At 43.8% G+C, this 19583-nt stretch overlaps 1 protein-coding gene across 2 annotated transcripts in view; it reads right to left on the bottom strand.

The window, feature by feature from the left end:
• The window catches only part of ASAP1 (ArfGAP with SH3 domain, ankyrin repeat and PH domain 1), a 339019-nt gene that overhangs the window by 139852 nt on the left and 179584 nt on the right, over positions 1-19583 (bottom strand). For both annotated transcript variants that reach the window (XM_028105646.2, XM_028105644.2), the window contains exon 4: positions 8441-8513. In XM_028105646.2, coding sequence (XP_027961447.1) covers positions 8441-8513 — 73 coding nt within the window. The remainder of the gene's footprint in view (positions 1-8440; positions 8514-19583) is intronic.

The raw sequence follows: 19583 nt of genomic DNA, 5'->3' as shown, positions 1-19583 counted from the left end.
ACCTGAGACACCCAGGCGCCTGCCCCATCTGGTTTGTATCTAAAGTGAGAAAGCTGCTCCTCTTTCTAACAGACCAACCTAGCACCTTCATGCTATAGGACTGCTGCTTGTTTTACTTGTCTGTCTCCCTGCACGGGTGAGGCACCCCAGGGCACTGTGCCCACAAGTTCTGCACTTCTCTGAGTTCTCGGTGCCCCATCCTGGGTTGGCAGTCACTCTCATCTGACGGTTACTAATCTGACAATTCTGCCTCAGCAGCCTTGGGATCACAAAAGACCTAACTCTCAAATCTCGTCGCTACTTACTAGCTGTGTAAATAATTTAAACCAGTTTAAATTTAAACTTAATAGCTGTGTAAGTGATTTAAACTAGGTTACTTCACCCCTAAAGTGGGGATAATAGTGTCCTGCATACAGGACCGCTGAGATAATTGACATGGTAAATGTATGTAAGACACCTGGCACATAGTAGGCACTCAACAAAGGTCAGCTGTAATTTATTATTTCTAAAAAAATTTTTTTAAAGATTTTATTTATTTATTTGACAGAGAGAGAAAAGAGAGCAGGGGGAGTGTCAGGCAGAGGGAGAGGGAGAACCAGGCTCCCCTCTGAGCAGACAGCCTGCCGTGGGGCTCGATCCCAGGACCTGAGCCCAGGACCCAGATCATAACCTGAGCTGAAGGCAGACGCTTCACCGACTGAGCCACCCAGGCGCCCCATGTAATTTATTATTTCTACAAAATTTGGACTATTAAGGTAGAGGACGTGTTTTTATATTTACCTTTAACCGAGTATTTCTGTTCTTCATCTTGAGGCTTTAAAAAAAAAAACCCAAGGTACTGGTTGTAGAATGAGCACTCCTGATTTTATTTAAAATGACTTAATTTCTTGGGACACCTGGGTGGCTTAGTTGGTTATGTCTGCCTTCTGCTCAGGTCATGATCCCAGAACCCTGGGATCAAGCCCCACCGGGGAGCCTGCTTCTCCCTCTGCCTGCCGCTCCCCGCCCACCCCCCACTCATGCTCTCTCTCTCTCTGATAAATAAATAAAATCTTTAAAAAAAAATAAAATGACTTAATTTCTCATGAAGAATGCTCTCAGAAGATGAGCGCATACATCATAAAAAATTAACTCATTTTAAAGTTGAGAGCCATCATTCCAGGCCAGCAAGATGAAGTGTGTGCACCTCCCCCCACACACCCAGATAGCCTCTGATCTTAAGTAACAGAGTATTTCAGCCAATGGCTTGAATATGAAAATTGGAACTTCTTAAACAGCCTGGGAGTTACAAGATTACTCTAGAAAGACACTTCAATTTTCTAAAAGCAGTTGTAAAAATTCCTCCTATTTTATCCCTTCACAATTTGAGGAGTAATACTGCCCTGGATAAGTATACTTCCTTTTAGAAAAAGCTTCCTTCCTTGACCATTTTGAAGGAACTCATTATTTCAACTTGTTTTCACCTCCTAAGGAGTAATGATGGACCCACATGAATGCAAAATGCCTTGCAGGACCCAGTAATTTGTTTAGACTTTGCTTAAATCACTACCACCACCAAAAGGTATTTACAATTTCAATCTAAAGCCTTCTACTTCTGAGGGCTTAAAATTATTTCTTTACTAACAAGTTTACTTTAATTAAAAAAATTTTTTCAAAAAACAGATGATAATCTGCAAACTTGGAAAACAGCAAAAAATATATAAAATTTCCTAAACAGACCAGGTGCTCTTTGTATACCTTTTGACATTTTATGCTTCCCACATCTTTCTATTAAAATTCTAATCTATTTTATCTCTTAACTATTCCAGTTAGGAAACTTTTTCTCCCCAATGAATACTACAGGATTAAAAATACCATTACATGATACAACCGTAAGACACCAAACTTAATTTATCAATTTTGGTTACAATTCACTTCCTACTACACCTTTAAATTTGACAAAATGTTAACTAAAAGAGCTAAAATGAACTTACTTAGATACAAAACTATTCACTTTCCTACCCACTGATGAATTTAGCACCTTACCTTTAAAATCTTAGATTTCGTCACACACTGTGAGCTATTTCTTAAAATAGATAAAATTAACAAAATGAAAATCTGGGGCGAACATCACACATTAATTTTGCTTTAGAAAACACAAATGTTCTTATAAAACTACTCACTCCATAATTCTAAACCAAAAGGGGGAAGGCAAAGGGAAACTGCTTTTTTCCCTAATGTGAAAAGGCTATGGAACTGTTTATGACAATCACGCTCTATTTTGGAAATAAGGCTTCCATATCATATGCTTGCAATCAAATTACATACCACTGTCATTTTTTTATTCACGAAAATTAAAGGATTTAAAGAGTCCCAACTTTCAGACTAACAATGTTATGTATTTCTAGGGGGCACCATGTGTTACTAATAAGCTAAAATGTATTCCAAATAGATCTTGGCATGAATTTTAAGGAAGCCACTATTTAATAATAAAATCCACATTTGGATTTGCAAAAAAAAATTATCACAGAAAAAGACCTAGTAGCAGGAATATTCTTGGTCTTTACTCCCAAGGAAAAGTGTATGTGGATGTAATAATACATCTGTTCAAAAAGATTAACAAATGCAACCCAACTAGATCATTGACAGGACAACAAATTTGGTGCACCCATGCTTTCTATGAAATACATGCCTCTTCCATTTTATAAAAGTACGGTATGTTTCACTTTGTGTTTTTAACAACACTGACAAGCAGCGAGCTCCTCTTTCTGAAGAGACACACACTGACTTCTGCTGAGCCTGGGATTTGCATGCACACACCCATGTCTGCAAGGGCAGAAGTCTTATGAATGCCAGTCCCTCATCTACTGCTCTGAGCCAGGGTCTCGTACAAAGCTTGAGGCGGCATGTCAGCAGGGCTGCAGGCAACTGAAGGCATGACTGGGGCTGGCAGTCGCTACAGTGGTGGTTCATGGTTTCCTCGAAAGGAGGGTGGCTGGCTTCCTCCAGAACAGATGATGGAGGAGTGGAGAGACCCAGGTGGAAGTGATCTCTCTTATGAACTGGACTTGGAAATCTCATGGTATCAGTTCCCTCACATTCTGTTCATTAGAGGAGGGTAGTAAGTCTGGCACACATTCTAGGAGAAGAGAATTAGGCTCTGTCTTTGGAAAGAAAAAGTGTCAAAGACTGCAACATATTTTAAAATCTCTAGTGTTCAAGAAACTACTAGCTATTTTAAATACATTAGGGAACAGAGAAGTGAGGGAGGGGAGGGAGGGGGCGGGAGGGACACACACACCAAGGCAAACTTTCTAAATGACAATATACTTCACAGATTAATAACATCAACACTTAGAAACAAAATGGGAAGGCTGAATAGCTTGGAAAATTTTCCCTTGATCAAGCAGTTCACAGAATTCAGTTTTTTGTTTCTGAATGTCCTCATACGCAATGGGGCCTAAGAGAAAGAGACAAATTCCCCAAGCCATTTTAAACTAAAGGGCTTCTGGGGAGATAACTTGTCTTTCCAATAAAATTTGTTGCTATTATACTGTGTTCCAATTCATACTGATAAAGCTTATGTGTAATCATAATAAATACATTGTAAAAGTAAGATCCTTCACCATTCTCAACCATCTTTCAAATCATCTGGGGAGGAGCGCCTGGGTGGCTCAGTGGATTAAGCATCTGCCTTCAGCTCAGGTCATGATTCCAGGGTCCTGGGGTGGAACCCCACCTAGGGCTCCCTGCTCAGTGGGAGCCTGCTTTTCCCTCTCCCTCTGCCTGCCACTCCCCCTGCTTGTGCTCTCTCTCTGTCAAATAAATACAAACAATGTTCAAATCATCTGGTGGGGTAGGTGGTGGTGGTGGTGGTGGTGGTGGTGGTGGTGGTGGTGGTGGTGGTGGTGGTGGTGGTGGTGGGCTGGCTGGTCATCTCAAACCAGAAATAAAGAAATCCTTCTTAGAACTTTAAAGAACATCACATGGGTTTTGTGTCACTTAAGCACTGTGAGAAAACAAGAAAATTATGAAAACACTGGGAAACAGATACCAGGATTCAGCCTCTGTGGCTTCTCTGGATGAGGCCAAAAGCGCTTGGACGGGAATAACCCAGATTCCACTCAGCATGTATCATGGAAAGATCAGCAACACCACTGTTTTACTCATCTAGCTATTTTTTAAGAATTAAATGTCACAGTGCTGCCCACACAAGCTACACTCGTTCGTAACATCGGAAACCCTATTAGGTCCCAGCAGTCTGTGAGGTCGGAGTTTCTCCCCGCACTTCCAAGCCACGGGCATGGTAACTACTGTGACCCCTCTCTCCAGGAACTACTAAAGTCATCTGGGATTACACTTCTGGGAAGTTACACTGAATCAACTGAATCAACTCATTCACCTCATGATTAAACATTGAACAGCCATTCACGGAGAGCTTCTCGGGGACCTCTCTAGCCACCATGTAGCAATTCACTGCACATCTGTTGAGCCCCTACTACATGGCAGGTAGAAGACAGGTACAGAGTAGCTGTTAACAGCAAAGCTGGAGCTGAGTTCCATTACTGTTAGGCGTGGCACCTTGCAGAAGTTTGCCTGGCTCTTGAAGCTTCAGCCTCAAGATCTATAAAATGGGGGTGATGTTGGACCTACCTCAGAGGCTTGCTCAGCTTAGCTTAGTACAATCAACACTCAATGAACACCACATCCTCTGAGAGGTGTTCCACTCAGCACCCTGTCAGACTGTATCAGATCCCTCTTGGGAAGCTTTCCAGTGTCTAAATGATAAAATCCTTTCTGGTTTGGTGATCCAACATCCATCTCTCCCACTGAACTGTAAAATTCAAGGCAGCGATTCTGTCTGATTTGTTTAATATACTCAACCCCCAGAACAGTATCATGTAACAGTTGCTCAATAAACATTTGTTGAATAAACTATGGTGACAAATACATAATATATAAAGATAAAAGACACAGTAACAGTCCTCATCAAGTGGGTCATGGGCTGGTGCAGCAGTTCTCAGTTTTAGCTGCATACTACCTCTGGAGTCATTTATTAAAATCCCAATACCTGGGCCTCACTCTAGAACAACTCTTGGCAGGTGGGCCTGAGGGACCCCTGTCTTTGTGTTTTAAGTGTTTTTAGGTGATTCTCATGAAGAGTCAGGGTTGATACTTGCTGGCCTAATGCGAGAGAGACCAGTCAACAGTTACAATACGATGGGATATACGCTCTCGAGCTGCAAAATGATTTCCTGGGATGATGGAAATGCCCTGGGTCTGTGCTGTCCAATACTGTAGCGGCCAGTCGCATGTGGCTACTGAGCATTCAAAATGTGAATACTGACACTGGGGGACCTGAATTTTAAATCTTATTGGATTTTAATTAATTTAAATTTAAAAAGCCATATATGACTAGAAGCTACTCTGTTAGATAGTAGAAACGTACCACAAAGTACACAGGAGAACCCCTAATCCAGCTAGGGGTGGGAGTGGTCAATGCTCAGCCAACTGTGGCCCCCATCCACCAGGTGAGAACAATCTCATGGAGGAAAAGGCAACCAAACTGCACACAGATGCAAGAAAGACATTATTAGGGTTCGAAGCCGACAGCCCAGAAAGAATTCTTGAGACGTGTTTGGTGCAAAAAGGTGATTTTATTAAAGCCCGGGGACAGGACCTGTGGGCAGAGAGAGTGGCTGTACTGGCGGGGGGAGGGGGGAGGCTGTGAGGGGTGGCTGATTTATATACTATGGGGTTGGGGGAGGTAAGGAAAAAGGGAGGTTTCAAAAGAACTTTCCTATGCTAAAGAGGACCTACAAGATACCAGAGGCCTTGCCAGTGTCAAGGTAAGGTTGTTTTCCCCTCTAGCAAGGCATTAAGATAGTTGGGAGATTCTTGGAAGAATGTCACACATGTCCCACCCAGGAATGGGGGGTGGAGGAAGACTGCAGGGTGTCAGCTTATGCTTTGTCTTCAGCCAGCCTTCTGCTGCTCCCTCATCACACACATTCCTTGAACTCACTACCTTACGCACATGCAGGGACAACCTCTCCCTTCTGCCACCTCTAGGCCAGCTGTGACCAAGGAAAACCCTTTAAAGAACAAGATGAAGCACATCCTTACCAAGTAAAAGAGCCTTTGTGTGAGGAGCTGAATGATGTGATTGTGGTCACTGCGGGACACGGAGGGGATGCGTCTTGAGCAAGGGCACTGGGGGGGGGGGGCAAAGGAGTTACGTGGAGCCCCTAGCAGAGTAAATATGGCCGCAGCATACTGAGGTCTCTCTTCTGTGACTCTGAGAGCCTCAAGCATACACTGTAACATTATGGAAAACTGACACTTACTCCTGAGGCAGATTATGGCTCATTAAGCTCTTTAGAAAATTGGGCTGGTCCAGTGCTATCTGCAGGAGACTGAATTAATATAGAGAAGGAACCCATGCCACTGATCTAGCTGTCATTTTTCCCACGTGTGAAGCACCTATGATGTGGCAGGAAGTTTGTTAGGCGGACTTAAATATTACCTCATTTATCCATTTGATACTCTGCAAATCAGATACTATTTTCTCATTTTATGGTGAGGCAATTTAAGATTCGTGGAAGTTAAGTAATTTACTTTAACAAGTAGTGATAAAGTTAGTGATCTAAACTAAGTTTCTTTTTCATAAAAACTACTTTATTAAATAGATATATTATTGTTTATTTTAAAAGTCCCCATTTGTTTTTTGTTTTTCCAGAACAGATATGGATGGTCACAATCAATGCTTCAATAAACCTATTTGTATATAAGTCTTATATATATACTTTCATTGATGCATAATATACCTGCGTCCATATAAAAAAGTACATCAATCTTAAGTGTAGCATTTGATGAATTATCAAAAAATGGACTTAACTATGTAATCATCCCCACATCAAGAAACAAAACAATATCAGCACCTCAGAAGCTTCCCCTCATGCTGCCTCCTAGTTATAATGCCCCACCCACCTCTCCACGAATTGCAAATATCTAGAAAGGGACTACCATATTTTCGGAGTAAATCAGAATGAAGCAATGGTAGAAGTTATATAAATTAGGCCAAGACTTAAAACATTTGAAATATTTAAACATTTAAAACATTACTACATAACTAGGCAATCATCTAATTATCTATCTTAATTAAAAGTTAGTGTGTTCTTAGATATAAAGAAATTAGAGGGGTATCAAGAAACCAGGATACAGAATGGGTTACCAATTAGGCCCAAGGGCTTTGAAGAAGACAAGAGACAATTGGGTTTCCAGCGAGACTGATTCCCACCTCTGATAAGGAGGGGAGTTCCATAAAATATCTGAAGGTCGAGTTTTTCCTTTTTCAACATTCCTTTCAACTCCAAAATTTTGACAATTATGAGTATGAATATAAATAAAATATAAAATTTATATAAAATATGAATGTATGGTATTTACTGAACTGCCCTGAGGTGATAGGCTCTTTATAGATATGAGCTCCTTAACTCCCTTCAACAACACGGTAACACCACAATCTCTGCTTTACAGAAAAGACAGAGGTTCAAAAAAGTGAAGTAACCAGCTTAAGGTCACACTGCTAGTAAGGGGCAGGGTGAGGGTACAAACCCACACTGGTCCAACTTCAAAGCCTGTGCCCTTTCCATTGGACTCGCTGCCATCCCCTCGGGGGTTTGTTATGCTACAGACAACTGATTTCTCAGACCTTCTCTCTGGGTAGGTGAGCTGGTACCACAGTAATGATAACAAAAGATGTGAGTCAGAGACCTTGAAACTCATTTTACATTTCCAAGCCTCTCCTCTCCTTCCCTGGGGCGATGGAACCTACCCTTTCTTCGGTTAGCCATTGTTTATCTTAACTAGGTCTACTTCTTCTGATCCCCTGAAAACAAACTTTTGTTGCCAAGATGACAAAGTCACCAGACCCAGCTAACACATTCAGTGACACAGGTTACCGGGCACGCCCTCGGCCACCAAGAATAGACTCTGGTTGGCAGTTCCCTCCAGGTTTCAGTTCAACCTCCCCCCTTCTCTCACCCCATGCCCAGCACCAATACTGATTTCCAAATGTGTACAGGTACACGGCCGAAGGAGAGATCCTTGCGTCCCTCACTGAGGCCACTGAGTTACAGACTGACCAACTACACGAGAGATGATGAACAGCTCCTATGTCACATGTCACATTTTGTGACAAAATTCCCCGTAGTTCTGCCAAGTTTTTAAATGTATACTAAAACCCACTGCAACTCAGGTTCTTTAATCGTTTAACTTTGGAAACAGTAACCAGTGTAGACTGAGAAGAAACCAAGAAAAAAGAGAAAAGCTGAATTTCTTTGATCTACTTATTTTTCCTTTGGTATCAAGTCTCCTATAAACATAGCATCTTACAGATAACAGATAAAACTGTAAACATTATATATAATTCATGCTGTCTGCTCTGGTAAGTACTTACCTTGACCGGAATTATATATTGCTTTTACAGACTTCTTCACTTTCTGCAAGGCTGTTCTATCTTGGTCTAGAGCCTAAAAGAGAAAAACGGGGGGGGAAAAGATGTTGGAAAATCTGGCAGATCAATCGTAATGGCATTTGTTTTTATGAGTTACCACAGAGGTAGCAAGCAGACATATTTATGAACAGCAGACCATTTCAGAGACTGGAAGTGCCCAGGATCTGAGGAGTCATGTTTGGGGGGTAAATGCAGAGTTTTCCCACAAAGCTCAGTGTTGGGTGAAGCTGACAACATGGTGGTCAGTCAGTTATCACCCCAAGCTCTGCATGGGAAAGAAAATACAAGACACTTAAGATAGGGGAAGGCTTACTTCTCTCACCGGGAGAGGGTGGTACCCAGGAAGGGACGCAGGCAAGCCTAAGACGTGAATGACACATAACTACTGAACCGTTCCAACACCTGCCACCTCCTGGTAATTGCAGCTAGGAAGAAAACATTTAAAAGGGTGTAATAAGAGTGACCTGAAGATTCCTTTTAGCATACAAAAAAATGACATAAGGCCAGTTGTATTTTAAAATTCTGTTTACTGAAAAAGGACAGCAAGGAAAACACTACCATGATGCTGGTAATGCTTTTAGATGATTTCTTGGACGGAGAATAAACACAACTAGATCAGTCTCCTTGCGCTACAAGTTGGAGAGGGTCTATGGGACGGTCACTGTTGATTCTTCATCCAGGGGCTGGCGTACAACTGTGCTGTTTGTGAAGACTGGGCACGTAGGATATGTGCTCTTTTCAGAAGGTGTATTTCAATTTGAAATCAAATTTCAAAAGGGTTGTATTCAAAATAGATATACATATGGCAAACTGCCCTAACTTCTTAAAATAACTTTAAACACCCTCTCTGCTTCCCTGAGGGTCAACGATCCAGAGACTGGGGACCCCTGGGTGGGGTGTCAAGATTTGGAGGGCATGAGCAGTAGTAACAGCAGTAATAATGAACTTATCTACATAAAATTTAAGACCATTCAAAGTACACTCACATCCGTGACATCATCTACACCTCAAAACTTCAGAGGAGAAAACTGAAGGCCGGCAACAGTAAGTCCTACCCCTGAAGGTCACACAAAGAGATGAAAGGGTAAATGTGCTGCCAGTAGGCAACGGTCACTCCCTTGTCCTACAAGATGGTCTTTCCCGCCACTCTAAACCTGTGGCTCAACTGGCCACTTGCCCTTTCCAGTTGTGGACCCCGCTGGCTGGCAGGGTGAGCCCCTGACCCACACTGGGCTCAGGCTCCTCACAAGACTTCTTCTGGCCTTGGGAACAGGGACCGCAAGGTGCAGATCCTTCCTGGGGAGGAGGACCTGGGGCCTGCCAGGGCTTCTGTCTCCAGCTGTGTGGAACAATCTGGCCAGACAGAATGATAACCCACACACAGCACCAGACCCGAGCAGTGGCGTCGGAGTCCTGCCTTCCAGCGGCACCCAAGGTCACTCCTAACCTTCCTGCAGACTGAGTACACCAGACAATACGTTCCTCTTGCCCCGAGCTGGTTGAAGCGGGGATTCTATCACTTGCGACACAAGCCCCGAATAACACGAGAGCCAAAGCTTCCGGAGCACTTGCTACATCAGGCCTAAGTTTCCTGGAGCAGACGTATACCAAGTAGGTGAGATATATATGCTTTCAATGACTTCTCTCTTTGCACGGCTTCTTTATGAAAACCCCATAAAACAGCATCTACATTTTTAAGTAAGGAAATGTGACAGACCGTCATAAATATTTGTAGAGAGGGAGGGAGGGAGGGAAAGATTAATTAAGGTGTCCGAAGTCAGAGAGCCAGAAGGGGCTAAAGTCACATCTCACACAAATGTTTATTGGATCTCAGATCTAACAGGATGCTGAGGTGAAATCTGGGTTTTCGGACTCCACGTGTGACACGGTCTCCACCATGCCCCTTGCTTATATTCCACCTCCACACATTTGTCACAGCCACGTCCCACCTGCACTTCTGTTTAATATTTTCCTTTAAGCCCATTCACAGCTTTTACATTGTCCAGAACTGTTCCAAGTGGAAGACCAAGATCCTTACCATTAACAGAAGATACCCTAAAAATCACTGTGTTTCTCTCACTATATAAAATGCTCATCTGGTTAGTGTCTGCAACCGTCTCAGAACACCGTGACACCGCACGCCACACTCAAGTGTTTCACGAAAGAGTTTCACGGGAGACAAGGTTTGAGTTATTTCAAGGAGTTGAGATTTGTACTTTAGAGAAAAAAGGGAGAACAACATTTTAATAAATGTTAGCAGGGCATAAAGGGTGCTGAGGTTTACATAGACCGCCTCACGTAATTCTCACAAAAACCCTGTGAAAGAAGTACTCTTATTAAATTCATTTTACAGATGAGGCAAACAGAGGCTCAGAAAGTTCAACTTGGCCAGGACCACAGAGCAGGACTCTGAACGCAGGTCCTGGCAACTTGACCTCCTCACCGCTACTCAGTTCTGCATTATTCCGCGATGTCTGTGATGAACTGGATCTAAAAATAGAGCCTCATCTTAACATGGGTGGGGACCATCTACCTGTTTTCAGAGACAAATCTGAGTTGAGAAATTAAAAGCCATTTAGGGTATTAGGAGCATTCAAGGGAAAGAAAGTAATGCGAATAAAGTGCAAATAAGCATTCTTTTAAGAGACAATCTAATGGGTTTCTCTTTTGATGAACTGCTTTTGTGGGAAGGACATTTAAAAAACAATCCCAATAATAGCTACCATTTATCTTTTTATATCCATATTCTTGCCTTTTCTTTTTTTTCTGATGAAAAACCCCCGGGCTTTTGAGAAGTAAAACAGCTTGCTTGCCAAGTGACACACATCCAGGAAGAGAAGAGCCAACCACGGTAGCAGGAGTATATGCCGGTGATCCCCCTGGATCTTACCACTGCTTCATTATTTTTTGAGAAAGGAAAAAAAAAAGATCTGCTTCTGGAAGAAAATAACCTATCCATTCAGCTTTGGGGAATGATGACCACATAAAGATGGATCTATTTAAAGAGAAATTAATGAGTGGGCTTTAATGTCCTTGCACAGTTAGAGAGTTAATGAGTCCAAATGAGCAAAGGGATGTGGAAGATTCCAGCCATAACATTTTATGAGACCAGCTATCTGCCCCCCCATTTCCCCCCCCTCTCGGGGAGAGTCTCAGAATTTATGTTGAATTTTTACCAACTTGTCTATAAACTAACAGGGTGTAAAGTTCACGTACATACTTTGAAAGGTTATTAATAGCATCCGCATTTGACAGCTACAGTCACAGTTAGCTCTGGGTAACACTTCTCTTTCTCCACTCTAGAGTTTGGCCACTGGCACAAAGGAGCCAAGTGAAATGCACTTCTGCAGGCCCCGGGTATAAGAGAAGCAGGGGACGCTGTCGTTCAGTCAGATGGGGCTCCCCTCCAGAATAACCCATGTCTAAATGTGCCACAAATTGCCAGGCAAGCAACACCTGCAGTGACATCCTTTCAAATGTCCTATGCATAAAATTACATAAAGGCTAAGAGAAAAGGGGCAGATAATATGGGCTATGAAAGTATTATATTTCCCAATGTTAATATATGGACCTGCATTTCTAAGTACGCATCTGCAGTTGAACTCAACTTAAAAGGGTACATGGGTGGGGGCGGAGAGGGAGGGTGAACTAACAAATAAAGGCATCCAGGAGAACATGCCGATCTCTAATAACAGAACGGCACTTTCCCTAACCCCAATTCTACAAGACAGCAACTTCACATTCTCTACATTACTAACGAGCAGGGGCTTTAATACAGAGAAGCACTTCCAACCTGGAGATGGACACTCTTCACTGTTACTTCACAGTCCTAACAGGTCTGGTCATCTGAACGGGCAGAGAAGGCACAGGCCGTGGCCAAGCTGAGAGAGACTGAGAGAAGCCATGCCAACAGAGGCCTTACATGAGAGCTGGCCACCAGAGGGATTTAGAAACATTATACAAACCGGACATAAGGACGCAAAATTCCTGAAGAGTCTGAGGCCACTCAGGGTAGGACACGGAATCTTTCGTACACCTCCAGGACAGGTGGCATCCCTTGGTCACAGGAAGAGTGTGACAACACATATTCTCAGAGATGCACACGGATCCAGCCCCGCTGCCTGCCAGCTCAGGGTATCTGCACCAGCTGACTCTTCCCATGGGTGGCCTTCTTCTTACACAGGCCTTAGATTAAACGCCCCTTCCTCCAAGTGTCCTTCCACGGTCAACCTGTGATAGCGCATGGCCTCAGCCCGCCTGGTTACTCTCTACGGCACGCCATGCTGGCTTCTCCATAGCACCACCTCACCCCGAAATGATCCCGTTTAAGACTCGTTTATTTTTATTGTATTTACCTCCCTGCACAAAAGCTCTATGAAGGCAGGGGCCTGTGTAACCTGTTCATGGCTAAATTCCCATTCCTAGTGCCTAGCAGATGGTAGATGCTCAAAAATGCTTATGAAATCACAAATGCCTGAATAAATGAATTCCTCAATACTCTCAGGTCCACAAAACAGGAGAGTATGCAACATAAAACTTGCCTTGACACTGGCTGAACAAAATAAAGTTTTGGACTCGGAGAATGTGGCCCCCTGTAATCCTTCCCCTAATGGTCCTGAAGAGCCAAAGTTTAAATGGCTGTGTATGTGACGTGTCTGAACGGTCACACAGGGGTAAGAGATAAGACCATATGGTACTGAAAGTGATGGTTTAACAGAGGAGACAAAACTTACACATTCCGGCTTAATTTTGTACCTTAAAATAGTTATTCTGGCAACTTTCTTAAAAAAACATTTTATTGAAATACAATATACTTAACGTTAAATGAGCAACAACAGCCCTATTGTTATTATTCAGTAAGATACTCTATTTCAGAATTACTTCCTAAGTATATGGCATCTTTTCAATATACTCAGGTGGCAAAAACTATTCTTATTTTGGATAAATGTGATTTTTGAAAATAAGCATTAGTCTTTGGAGCTGTATCTTACGCATATACTTAGAGAGAAAGGAAACAGTGCCTCTCAGTAAAATAGCACAGAATTTCTTAGAGATATGCCGAGGTAGAGAGCTAGCACACCCACCTTCCAGGGATGCTGAGCACTGAACGTATTAATGTGCACCTGGAAGCACAAAGCCTTGCACTGAGCAGGTGCTCAAAAACTGCCATCATTACCCTCACCTCTGAAGGTACTTCTAAGAAATTCCCGAAGCATTTGGAGTCACAGCAAAACATCTTTGAAACAAGTACTCCTACTAGCAGAGTGATTTCTTCAATGAAAAAAACTTTTATTTACTTGGGAAAAAAATGGGGGGGGACACGTTTCCATTTTATCACTTTTTAGTTGCGTTCAGAGAGGTAATTTGTCCCCTAGTCACCAAGAAGCAAATGTTCTTCTTTTGTGTAATTCCTATAACAGGGAAAGCAAGGGAAGGCTACTTTGGTCTAATTTTGGGTCATATCTGACTGCTTCAGCCTTCAGCTTACCGAGAGATCATGCTACCTTGCAGGGAGGAGGGAGGACCGGGGAGCAAAGTGCTCGGGCTACCGGAGAGGCAGGATGCCTAATTAACATTGGCATAAGGCCTCTGAGGATGAAATAGAGATAGAAGTTCTTGTACAGGCTCACCGCCAAATCAATACATTCATTATATATCTGTCTTAAGGCCCCATACACTAGAATGCATAAGTGTATAATTATAATGTGAGCCAGGAGTAAGCCCAGAAAGTAATCCAGTGTGATAATGCAGACCACTGTGAATAAAGGTGCCAGAAGAGAATGACAGTGGAAAATATCCCTTAGCTCCAAAGAGAGGAGGGATCGGGAAAACCATGCAAGTAAATATTTGCTCTGAGGATCATCCAACCTGGGTTTTTACAGCATCATTTACTTGCTCATCTACTAACTGCCTGGCCCATACTGAACAGTACTCTGAGCCACGCACCTGTCAAGTGTGCCCACCAAATACTGCATCTGCCTCTACTTCCCTGGCTGCATGCCATGCAAAAGGACAATGACAGAGCCCTGTGCTGGAGTACATGGGGAGCCCGGCGCTGCTTTTAATAAGACTGATGAAGGCAATTATTCAAAAACTATTAATCCTTGCTACCCTGCCATACCTTGTATCATTTCATTCTTTACTTTGGATTTTAGATGTTTAGGTACCTGTGTCTCTTCCCCTACTCAACCAACTAAAAGCACTGTAAGGATAATACTTTTATGTTTGTTTCTTTCTATACATAAAAGATGCTCAGTTAGAATTTGCTGAATTGAATCTCACACACACACACACACACACGAGGAACGATGAATGAAGCCCCTGTTCTTATAATAAAATCCAGGTCCATGTAAGGCCCTATGTGATCCAGCCCCACTGCCCTCAGACTTCTGTTCCCACACTCTCTACTACTCATGTCTAGGCCACACCTGTGATCTTTCTGAACCCACCAAGTTTGTTCCCACATCAGAGCTTTGGCAACTACTAAAATTCTGTTCTCCAAGCTCTTCCCCAGATCTGAAGGGGCCTGGGCTGCTCCTTCTCTCTCTCTTTCCTTTCAGTGTTCAACTCAAATGCTAGAAGCACAGCCCCAATTAACTTGAGGGGTGGATGTACAGGGTACCGAGAATCCCCCCGTGTGACAGCTACACCACACCAGCAGTTGCAATGAGGTTCACTGAGGAAGCAACAGCACAGAGCATCTACAAACGGGGGCAGGGGGATGGTGGTAGCAGCATATATGAAAGGAAGAGGTAAAGATGTTATCCTTTGTTAGTTTCAAGATTAATACGAGTTGAATGAGGCTGCTACACAAGGGGAAATGATCAACTTAAAATAAAATTCAATTTGCATAACTTAGCCAAAAAATGGAAAGTTGACCTGTCGTCCACAAACAGAGGTTTGAACCTGTTCATCTCTACTGTTTTAGACTATAAAAGGTGTCCTTAAGATTCAGATCCTCCGATATTCATACAGATTTCAATCAGAAACATTAACATCCTCTACTGTACCTATGGCTGAAGGGTGGCGTGGGGTGGGCTTTGACCCCTAGATGCTAAAGACTCCTATGCTATAAACGACTAAGGATTTGGCCCCACTTGGTAAGTTACTTCACAGTTCAGGTCTGTAGCAAACACTCAATGTATCACCTTTGGCAATATTTACTGACCGATTCTAAGGATCTATTCTCTGCATGGAAACACCACCAACCTATCAACTTTCTAATCCAAAGAGAAGGTATCACATAAAACTGTAACTCACAAAAGTCTGCTTTCCTGGGTATGCATACATTACCTGTTAGGTGTGTAAACATCTTTAGGGCCGGGACTATGCCAGGCCCAGTGGAGGAGCTCAATAAATATCAAATGAATCTGCCTCTATATTAAAAGCATCTAGAATTAAAAGTGTATAGAACAGACCAATACTCACAAAATACTATTTATTTCTCATGAGCTTTTTATTTTAAAAACCTAAGTGTTTATTCCAATCACTTGAAGGAAGTACCATCTTAACTAATGTAAATACAACAGCACTTAGTTTTTGCTCAGGTGATGCATATAGGAATGTTCATTTTCTAATCTCCCCAGGGTGCATCCTGTTTTGCAAAAGTCAGTCACATCTATGAAGTATCGATGAAATCATGATTTTCTTTGTGAAGGCCAAGGACCTTGATGAAAACCACTGAGTCTGCAAAGGCAACCTTACAGAAGTCCAACATGCAATGTAGGCAAAGGTAGCTGAGCAGACTGAAGGGCCTGCCTCCCCCGCCCCCCGCCCCGGCCCCCCCCCCTCCAGATGCCACAAGCCAACCCACAGATGGGAACAACCACCCTCTGAGCCAAGGGAGGGCCTGGTCATTTTCATATTCAGTACTCTTTTTCGGTAAACCACTCTCCCTCCTGCACTGATGTCAGGATCCAGCAATGTGAACACAGGAAGTGGCACAGATCTCCTGCAAGACCCTTAAGGTCAGACCGGCGTAAATCAGCACAGCCATCCTATCCATTCTGTGATGAGACCCTAACCCACCTCTAAGGATGAGCCAAGTCTTGCTTTTCTTCGTGAAGCTCCTTCTCTGCCCCTAACACCGAGAGTCCTTGCTGGCCCCACGCCATCTGGCACTGGTTACCACCAGGTAACTAGCATTTAACTACCACTTGTCAACAGGTCCAGGTGTTTATCGGTGGTCGCGGAGCCAGGAGCCATCCCGAGAAATGCGACAGGATGGCTATGAGCCCAGGCGCGGAGGCCAGCGAGACCCCAAGTCACTTCCTGGCTGTGTGACCGGGGGCGGGTTAGTCATCCTGCCCGACACTCGTGCCTTCCTCATAGGACACCTGGCACACACAGGTGTTTCCTTCTTCTCTTCCTTTCCCTCCCTGTCCTCAGATTCTTGTATTCGCTCACTCTCGCCTTGGCTGTCCCCCATATTGATGATAATGATGATAAAAATATCATGACCATGTTTTATACACAATATCTTTTTTTTTAAAGATTTTTTATTTTTATGTATTCATGAGAGAGAGAGGCAGAGGGAGAAGCAGGCTCCCAAGCAGCAGGGAGCCCGATGCGAGACTCGATCCCAGGACCCGGGGATCATGACCTGAGCTGAGGGCTGACGCTTAACCATCTGAGCCACCCAGGTGCCCTATACACAATATCTTATTTAATCCTCGCAGGAACCTTTAAGGAGGCTTCTGTTACCCATACTTTACAGATAAGGACACTGAGGCTGAGAATGGTCCTAGATCATGCAGCTGGCCAGAGACAGAGCCAAGATTCAAAACTGGGTCTTCCAGACCCTAAAGCCTGTCCTTGTTAAGTGTCGTGTGCTCCAACCTTCCAATGTGACACAGTGGGGTCCACAGGATGGAGGAACTTTTAAAAAAAATCAGCCAGGGGGGCACCTGGCTGGCTCAGTCGGTGGACCATGAGACTCTTGATCTTGGGGTTGTGGATTAAAGCCCCACCTCAGGTATAGAGATTACTTAAAAATAATTTAAAAATCTTAAAAGAAATAAATCAGCCAGGGAGTCAATAATCAAGCCACCAGGCAACTTCAAAACCCTTTTCCTTCCCATTCCAGGAGTTCTCTGTGAAGGAGCCAAAGACGAACTTGACTAGAGCACTTTGCTGAAAAACCCAAGTAGCTGTTTAAGGAGGGGACAGGAAAAAAAGCAAAGTGGGAAGAAGTCAACCTGCAGCTAGCTGGGCTGTGCCACCCAAGCAGGTCGGGCTTGAACTGCCCCTCAACCACTTCATGTCGGTCCACCTGCTAAGTAGGGTGCTTGGCATTGTGGGTGTCAGTCAAAACCACAGAGTGGCTTTTCACTGAGGCTCAGGTGTAGCCCGGAAACAGCAGCCTCTACGGCCTTCATTAACTAGGATCTACACACTTGACGCCAGGCATTGTTTTCACGAAAACTGACTGTTGGGAGTGTGTGCTGCACACAGGATTCATGTTAATAACAACAACATCACAACAACATATGGAGACACCAGGGCTTGTGAAAGCTTCTAGGTGCACTTTTAAAAATATCAGTGACTTACTGAAAGATACCAGTGAGAGTGATAACTAGAAAAATCCTTTGAAAAGAAAAAATTGGTTGACTTATTTATTCTTGGGGTCAGCAAAGAAAACAAGAATCTGAGGGACAGCTTCCCTACCTGGCATTTCTAATCCAGCTCTGGCCCACAGAAAGGTCACTTGGGTACGTAGGCCATGCTGAGGAATGTGAGGGGGATGAAGAGGAACCCCTACAGACTGGGTCCATCCATCCACAACCATCTGCATGTCAAGGACCATCTAGATACAGGGATACCTGGCAAAAATGACACCGCTGTCTTCTTTAAGGTGAATGACAGAAAACTGAGTACACAGCAACATTTCTGAAGAGGTGGGTTTGGTATTTAGAAGCACCAGTGAGACCAGGTGGTCAAAGCCACATGGAGGACAAGGAGATGGACAGGGGCCTGATCACACAGGAAGGAAAAGCTATGGCGTAGAGTTTGGTTTTTATTCTGAGAGCGATGGTTAAAGACAGAGAGCCACTGGGGTTTTAGAACAATGAAGTGACTAGTCCTGACCTTCAGAAAAACGACTCTGGCTCTTGTATTGGGAAGGGAAGGTAAAGAAGGAAGGTTGGAAAGGGAAGAGCCAATAGGCTGGGTATTTCACTAATGTAAATTCGTGTAAGTTCTTCTGTTGTGGCTCAATGCACTTCCTCCTCTAGGACCACACCCCAAACTTAAGGCTTCCTCCAGAAATACTTACCTCCTGTTTCACACCTGCTCAGTACCTCAAAGTGCTAGACTCCAGGTCACATCCCTCTTGCCTAATGCAGCAAGCCATGGAATCCCACCAGTTCCGTCTCTGCAGCAGTTCCTGAACCCAACCCAAAGGCTCCTTCCTTACGGCTGGGTGTGGTCATGCCCCAACCAGATCCCTTAAGGGCTTCTGAGCGGCCCCACCCTCACCCACCAGGATGCCAGAGCAGCCTTTCTAAAATAGAAATCTGATGGCGTCACTCTCGCCTTGGAACCTAGAATAAAGCACAGATCCGCACACGATGCCCTTCCCCACCTTATACCACGCTACTGCCACAGACTCCGTTGGTCTTCGGACTGCTCGCTTTGTAATTCTAGCACTCCAGATTAACGGTGCTCGAATTCTGGGTGTCTATTCCAAGTCCAGTGGCTACAATTCTCTCCTTTCTCAAGAATACTTCTGTCTTTTGTCATCTTAACAATCTTGCAAACTCACACTCAACCTTAAGATTGGGTTTTACCAGGGCGCCTGGGTGGCTCAGTCATTAAGCATCTGCCTTCGGCTCAGGTCATGATCCCAGGGTCCTGGAATCGAGCCCCGCATCGGGCTCCCTACTCGCGGGGAGCCTGCTTCTCCCTCTTCCATTCCCCCTGCTTGTGTTCCCTCTCTTGCTGTGTCTCTCTGTGTCAAATAAATAAAGAAAATCTTAAAAAAAAAAAAAAAAAGATTGGGTTTTACCATCTCTTCTGTGAGCCCCTATCCCCTTCCTGCTGAGAATCTCCCTTCAGCCCCTAGGGCTATGAAAGCACTTATCGTAAG

Source organism: Eumetopias jubatus, unplaced genomic scaffold (assembly GCF_037043125.1).
Source record: "Eumetopias jubatus isolate StellerSeaLion01/CBP00866 unplaced genomic scaffold, mEumJub1_p1.0 scaffold_4, whole genome shotgun sequence".
NCBI classification, from domain to species: Eukaryota; Metazoa; Chordata; class Mammalia; order Carnivora; family Otariidae; genus Eumetopias; species Eumetopias jubatus.
The sequence above is the reverse complement of the archived record's forward strand: the minus strand, read 5'-3'. Positions and strand labels throughout refer to the sequence as shown.